Below are 8,142 nucleotides of genomic sequence, written 5' to 3' on the forward strand. Positions count from 1 at the left end.
GGACATTTATAATTGAGTTCTAGAAATGTTCTAGAAATGTTACAGATCGGTTGTCACAGTGTTATAGATCTGTTACAGGTTTGATATACAACATTTGTAATTAAGTTCTAGAATTGTTCTCGAAATGTTACAGATAGGTTGTCGCAGAGTTCTAGATCTGTTACAGAATTGTTACATAAGACTGGCAACCGAGTTCTAGAGTTGTTCTAGAAATGTTCTGTAACAATGTTTGCTGGGTACCTGAAAAATGCTACAACTCGAGTGGTAATATCCTATTTTATCAATTTATAAATAAACTTTCTTTGAAATTATAAACATATTGAAGTATATAAAACGTTCTTTAGTGCATTTTATTTAATCTTTCAAATTCTAAACACGATATCTCAATCCGTGTGGAAGTAGTGAGCACCAAAAAAAATGTAAAAAATTTTACACATTTAATTTTTACTCGGTTAACTTTTTTGAAAAATTATTAATTGTTAATTGCTCTCAATTCGAAACATTTGAGTAATCAATTAATCTCGGATTAGTCGAGGAATGAAAATTAGACTCCTTTCCGTTTCCGCTCGGGGTCCAAAGTTTAAAAGTACCACTCATTATGACCGAAGAAAATCTTATCTTGCAGACGTGATTTTGCAAAAATAATAGTATGATGATAAGAAAACAAACTAACAATAAGTGTGAAATACACACACAAACCGCATCATTTCTTACGTTTTCGAGGCCGTTGATAAATTCTCGTTCGCCTGGACGAAACGTCAGAGATATTGGAACTACTACGTATTTCAGATTAAAAGTGGGCGTGATGCGACCTATGAACGTCTTTTCAAAGTCTATCGCATTAATGAACCAATTAATTGATACATCAATAAATTGACGTTGGTCACGAGCTTTTTTATTTTTTTCCTTTTCAAATCCTCCCTTCTGTACATTTGGCAAAATCGCGCCTTCTCAAAATTTTATAACAGTTTTTTAAAAATAATACTGTATACATAGATTTTGGATGTAATTAAAAATATTTTTAATAAGATTTTTAAATCGGTGTTTAAATTTTTTTTCTCTATTTTGCGAAGAATAAGAAATTTCTTTAAATGTTTAAGGTTCATGCAATAGAATGTTTATTGTACCAATGAAAAATATTTGAGTAAAAAATTAATATTGGAAAGTTGTAGAAAAAGTATAAAAAACAAATTTTAAATTTCAAAGTCAATGTTGAAGTTGATATTTTTAGCAAAAAAATAAAAACGCCAATGATATTTTGACTTCAGTTTTTAATCAACGACATAACAGAAACCCGAATTGCACTCCTAAATAACAATTCTTACCTAAATCGGTTTTTATACCATTCGATCCGCCATATTGCATCCGCCATTTTTAATTTTAGATTTTTGACTTGATTTAAAATCATCGATCCAAAAATCCCCGGGTAGCAATTTTGAATCAAATTGGTTTTGTTTGATAATTTTCATTCGGCATATTGGATCCGCTATTTTAATTGTTTAAATTTTGGCTTTGGATTTGAAATCAGCAAGATCAGACATATTGGATCTGTTATTCTGCGTTTTGAATTTTTTAATTTAGATTTGAAGCAAGCAACCCGAAAAACCCCCGAGTAGCAATTTTTTGTCTAATCGGTTTATTTTACAGTTTTGGCCACAATATTGGATTCATCATTTTGCATTTTTAAATTTTGTATTTAATATCAGTGACCTAAAAAATCCCTGTGTAATTCGTCAAATCGGTTTCGTTTTACAATTTTGGTGCTTCTAACCGGATCCGCCATTTTGAATTTTCAACGTTTAGATTTAATATCAGCAAAACCCCTCGTAGCAATTTTGACTCAGAACGGTTTTGTTCTATGATTTTATCCGCCATATTGGATCCGAAATTTTGCATTTTGAAAGTTTCTCTTTAGATTTCATATCAACGACCCTAACAACCCCTTCTTAGAAATTTTTAGTCAAATCGGTTTCGTTTTGCAATTTTGGTCCGCCATATTGGATCCGCGATTTTAAATTTTGGATTTGAAATCATTGACCTGAAAAACCCGCGAATGAAAACTTTTGGTCAAATTTTTTATTTAGTTTCCTAATTGTTTTATAAATTGCTCATGAATAATATGAAAATTGTTGCAACAGCCTACATTCTATAGAGCAACATTAGTTGAAAATCTTTTTTCATGGTATAATAAAACATTTTTTATAAAAAAATGATTTGTTTATGATTTTTTCAATCCTATAATTGAGCCTAATTCTTGAATTATTATGCTACAGCCAACTAAAAGAACCGTTATTGCCAAAACGAATGTTTAGCAATAAATCCCGAACAATCAAATAATTTATCATATTTTGTCTGAAAAGTTAAATAATTTATCAACTAATTATAAATTTGTTAAATAATCATGGCATTATCAATTGAAAGCCCTGAAATTGAAAAAAAACTAATATTTCTGGCAACAAATTCCTAAATAATTTTTTTTATATAAAATTTTTTTTAAAAAAAATAATAAAGTATACTAAATAATTATAACTTAGTAAACAAATGCATTATTTGACTATTTTCCAAGAATTAAACTTTGTATGAAAAGTAATTTAATTCATAATTTTAAACTTTTTTTAGACACTTGGATAACGATTTTTTTCTCGTCAAATTTAGTACTAATTATTACACGAGACGAGCCTAATTTGTTTATTATGTTAATAACAATAAAAACAATTAATCGTTATTCAAGTTTCTAGAGTAGTTCAAAAATTAGTTACTTAAACTTTATTAAGTTAAAAGAGCAAAGTTTAAATATTGAAAATAGCTAAATAATGAATTTGTTATTAAGGTTTGTTTAAATAAAAACACTTGCATGATTCGATAAAATTCTGTTTACAGTATTGTCAATAACAATAATAATAGTTTATCGTTATCCAAGTGTGTAAGCAAAGTTTTAAAATTAGCAATTAATAATTGATTACGTTAAAAAATTTAAATGTTAGGAAATAGCGAAATAATCCATTTGTTAATAATTTGGTTAAAACAATCATCAATTTTTATTGATTGATGACAAGGAGTCATTGTTAAATGATTTTCTGTAAATGCTTCATGAAGAGTGAAATTGTTTGTCTTTAATTACATAAGATGGTCAACATTTGTTTCAAAAATTATTATTAACAATAATAATTATTGATATTCATATAAATGTCCTTACGAGTTCATAAATTGGTTATTTACATTCGATCACGTTAAAAAAACTAGGTTTTTATGTATAAAAATACCCCAATGGTGCATTTGTTAATTAGGTTTACTTAAATAATAATCAATTGTCATTAAATGAATAGATATGATAATTAAGTGTAATTTTTAAGCGGTTTATATTCGATTATGAAGAAAACACTTTATTTATTGAAGAAAAATACCTGATGTGGCAAATAATTGTTTATAAAATTTGTTGATTAAATAATGAATTATTTAATATCTCTAATTAAATTAATATAAAAAATATTTTTGGCTTTAAATTTTTCAGATTTAGTGTGAATCAAGTGAGGAATTGGGGCTAATACCCACAATACCATTTGCATGCACTTATTTCTTTATAAAAAATTTAATAATTTTTTAAACATCTGTTTTTCTATTGGAAAATTTTTTTTGGGTTTGAGCTACACTTATTATAACTGTTTAAATTTAAGAAAAAATAATCTGGTTTTAAATCAAATCTGGCTTAATTTAAGATTCCAGTCTTAAAGTCAGATAATAAGATCTTAAATTTAGTTTTGAGACAAATTTGGTTCAAATTCAAATTTCGAGTATTCTAAACATTAATTTACTGCAGACTTAAGCAAAAATAATGTGACTTTTAAGTAAAATTTGGGTAAATTTAAGAGCCAATCCTTAAATTCAGATAAGGTCTTAAATTTAAAATAATTTTTCTTAAATCTAGGCACTTTAGATTGAATCAGTTATTGCTAATTTAAAAAGGCTGCAATAACATGTTAGTTACTAAAAGCAAAAAACATATTTAAATAAAATTTCTTACTTTCCAGGGAATGTTACAAAATTGTCGGCATTAAATAAAATAAAATTTGCCTAGATTTAAGCTGACTTGTTGTGACTTTAAATAACATTTGACTGAATTTAAGAGAAAATTCTGAAATTCAGATAATGAGGTCTTAAATTTATACTAATTTTTCTTAAATCCAGAAGCTTTAGATTTAATGCGACATTGTTAATTTAAAAAGGCCTAATTATTACTAAAATAAAAAAACATTGGAATAAAATGTCTCTCTTTTCAGGAAATGTGAAAAAAAATGTTTGCATACAATAAAATAAAATTTGTTTATATTTAAGCAAAATTTATCTGATTTGAAATAAAATTTTGATAAGCTTAAGATTCAATTCTTAAATTCAGATAATGAGGTCTTAAATTAAAACCAATTTATCATAAATCCAGGCACTTTAGATTTAATTATGTATTGCTAATTTAAACAGACTTAATTATTACTGACATCAAAAAACATTTGTATAAAATGTCTTGATTTTCAGGGAATGTTAAGAAACTGTTATCATACAATAAAATAAAATTTGTCTGGATTTAAGCAAATTTGATCTGACTTTAAGTAAAATTTGGCTGAATATAAAAGACATTCCTGAAATTCAATTAATAAGGTGTTAAATTAAAATTAATTTTTGTTAAATTCAGGCACTCTAGATTGGATTAAGTACCGCGAACTTAAAAAGGATTTAATAGTTAATAATATAGAAAAAAAAAAAATTAATAAAATTTCTTGCTTTTCATGCAACGTTAAAAAAAATCTTTACATAAAATAAAATTTGTCTAGATTCAAGTAAAATAGATCTGAGTTTAAGTACACCTTGTATGAATTTAAGAGTCATTTTTGAAATTCAGATAATAAGGTCTTAAATTTAAATTAATTTTTCTTAAATCTAGGCACTTTAGATTTAATTAGGTATTGCTTATTTAAAAAGAGTAAAATGATTACCAAAAGCAAAAATCATATTTAAATAAAATTTCTTACGTTCCAGGGAATGTTACAAAACTGTCTTGATCAAATAAAATAAAATTTTGCTAGATTTAACTAAACTTGATCTGACTTTAAATAACATTTGACTGAATTTAAGAGAAAATTCTGAAATTCAGATAATGAGGTCTTAAATTTATACTAATTTTTCTTAAATCCAGGAGCTTTAGATTTAATGCGACATTGCTAAGTTAAAAAGGCCTAATTATTACTAAAATAAAAAAACATTGGAATAAAATGTCTTTCTTTTCAGGAAATGTGAAAAAAACTGTTTGCATACAATAAAATAAAATTTGTCTATATTTAAGCAAAATTTATCCGATTTTGGCTAAGCTTAAGATTCAATTCTTAAATTCAGATAATGAGGTCTTAAATTAAAACCAATTTCCCATTAATTAAGGTACTTTAAATTTGATTATATATTTTTAATTTAAAAGGGCCTAATTAATTCTAAAATTTAAAAAAAACAGTTGAATAAAATATTTTGCTTTTTGGGAAATGTAAAGAAAAAACTGTTTTCATAACATTTCTTGCAATTCAGGGAATGTTACAAAAAAATATTGATATGAAATAAAATTTGTTTAGATTTAAGCAACATCGATCAGATTTTAATTACAATTTGTTTAATTTCAAAAGGGCCTAATAATTACTACAATTATAAAAACTTGTTAATATTATTTTCATTATTTATAAATTATCAATACTCATTAATTTAATTAATTAATTATTGAATAAGTTAATAAACAATGTTATCTTTATTGTTTATTAAAAAAATTTCACTCTGTATTAAAACATTGCCTTTTTTATGAATTTTATGGTTTAAAGTATTCCTTATTTATAATAAAAAAGGGTAAATTTAAAGGAAACAAATTCTTACTTCTGCATCGTCAGGATGACAAATGTGGATGAAAGGTGATCCAAAATTCCAAGTCCTGTATATTGGGTAGTAGTCTTGATTTAGTTTTCTCTTCACATGCCACAATTGTTCTGCGATTAAATGTAATCAAATTATAAAATCATATATTTTTATTGATTTTGAGACAGTTTATAATTTCTTCCACCAGTAATTTGTATCAATGTTTCTTGAAATTCCATCGTTTTTTTTTGTTTTAATAAAAATTAATACTGATCAAGTTACTCAAAATTGAAAAATAGCAAAACTTAGGTAAAAAATGTGAAATTCAGTTGGAAATGTTCTTACTTTGTGGAACTAAGAAGCTCAAAACATTTCCAAAAATGGGAAGGGTTCTTGGTCCCGGTAATTTGTTGACGAGTTGCCCTCTTCTATCGTAATGAACAAGATAGTGAAAAACCCCTAAAGCTACTACAAGGAACACTAAAATGAGTATCATTTTGTAATTGAAAAATGGTATACTAAAATATTTGAAAAGTGACTAGATTAAAAAAAAAAGGATCGTTTAAAAACAGCAAACTAAAATGTAAGCTTGGATTGTTTTTCGCTGAGAGCAAAGCCAGCAGGTAATGTTGATAGCGCAACGTCTGAAAATCAACTGCTCTCGCTTCTAATTTATTAGAGATATTTAAAAATATGTATGAACGATGACTTGTTTACAAGACGAGCCCCCTACTTCCTTAAAATGTATTTTAATTTGCGATAAGATTATTGCTTTTAACTGTCATTTCTGTTTCAATAAATGTGAAACTAGAGGGAACTGATGGAGGGAAATCCCCCTTTGCGGGAGGTGTTCGCAATGTGTACAATCATAAAGCAAAATTATAAGATAATTAGTCATGATTCGAAAGCTGAGAGTGCTCTTCTTCAAACTATGTTTTTAATTTTCCTCCTGATAATATGTAAACCTTTTTGTGAGTACTTTTAATTTTCGAGAAATAATAATTTTTTAAAAATCACGTGTTTCCGCTCGCAAGTCTGTTGGTTCTGGCGCTTTGCGCTCGGTCTTTTTACTTTCCCTACATTTGCGCACAGAATTTTTTTAACTAAATGTCAAAGGATCGACAACTGTATTTTTGTGATGGTGAATTCTCTTTTGTTAAAACTCTTTCGTTAAAACTCTTTCGGCTTTAACAAGTACATTCTCATCACGTAAAACAGGGGTTTTCGGATTCAGTGTTCTCGAATCGTGGAGATTCAAAGAAATCCGCAAAAGTCAGTTTTCAGGTGAAAACAATACCTTCCCATTATGTTGAGAATGTAATTATAGTTGAAATGGTCTTATAAAGAGAAATAATTTTAACTGTTTTTTTGGGATTCTATATTAAAACTAGACTGGGAAAACCAGGCAATGACCGGGAATTTTCTGAGACCGGGAAGTTTACAAATATTTAGAAGAAAAATCTGTCCTAGTTCGATTTCAAAAGTTTAAAAAATAATTAGTTCAATTTTTATTTTTTCAATTATGACATCATTCAGTCTACAGTGTGCAATTTGAAAATCTACTTACAAAATTTTCCATTTTAGATTTTTATCTAAAATGTCTTATCTAAAATGTTTTATCTAAAATGTTTAATAAAAAAAGTCTTCAAGACTTAACTAATTAAAAATTAAAAGCATTCGAAGTCGCAAATTTTTGATAAAAATATTTTTTTATCAACTGAAAATATAAATAAATTATTTTTAAAAGGGGAAAACAATTTATTTGTCAAAGCGATTATAAATCGGTACAAAATAAAAATGTTCAGATTTTATGGTTAAATATTAAACTGTTTCAATTAAAAAATCTTATTAATTAAAAAATGCACAAATACGATTGATACTTTGTAAACTATTTTTAATTTAAAAATTACTTCATAATAATGTATTTTGTAAATAAATGCTTATACTAAATTAAAAATATTAGTTCAGTCTAAAATATTTAAATTTTAATCAATGTAATTTCAAATTTTGTCATTAAGAAAAAGAATAATTATTTAATCTTTAGCAATATTTTACTGTTTATTTAGGATGAATAAAATCAAACCGAATATTTAAAATTAAACAATTTGAAACTGAATTGTTTGACATAGAAAACCTTGAACTGTAAAAATTTCGAAGAATTTTTTAATTTTGGTGTTTAAATAGCAATTGAACACTTATTATTTCCAACAAAAAAGTTTAGTAATTTTAAAGGTATTTAGAAGTTTTAAAAAGATTCAAAAT

The 8,142-nt window shown here is 25.9% G+C and overlaps 1 protein-coding gene across 1 annotated transcript in view; it reads right to left on the reverse strand.

The window, feature by feature from the left end:
• LOC117181499 (cytochrome P450 4C1-like) overlaps positions 1 to 6,544 on the reverse strand; it is a 22,927-nt gene extending 16,383 nt beyond the window's left edge. Inside the window, exons 1-2 of the mRNA XM_033374240.1 lie at positions 6,226 to 6,544; positions 5,902 to 6,011 (exon numbers count right to left, since the gene is read on the reverse strand). Of these exons, the coding sequence (XP_033230131.1) occupies positions 5,902 to 6,011; positions 6,226 to 6,376 (261 nt within the window). The 5' untranslated portion in view covers positions 6,377 to 6,544. The remainder of the gene's footprint in view (positions 1 to 5,901; positions 6,012 to 6,225) is intronic.
• Between the last annotated feature and the right edge of the window lie 1,598 nt (positions 6,545 to 8,142).

The sequence above is a fragment of the Belonocnema kinseyi genome, chromosome 10 (assembly GCF_010883055.1).
Source record: "Belonocnema kinseyi isolate 2016_QV_RU_SX_M_011 chromosome 10, B_treatae_v1, whole genome shotgun sequence".
In the NCBI taxonomy this organism is placed as follows: Eukaryota; Metazoa; Arthropoda; class Insecta; order Hymenoptera; family Cynipidae; genus Belonocnema; species Belonocnema kinseyi.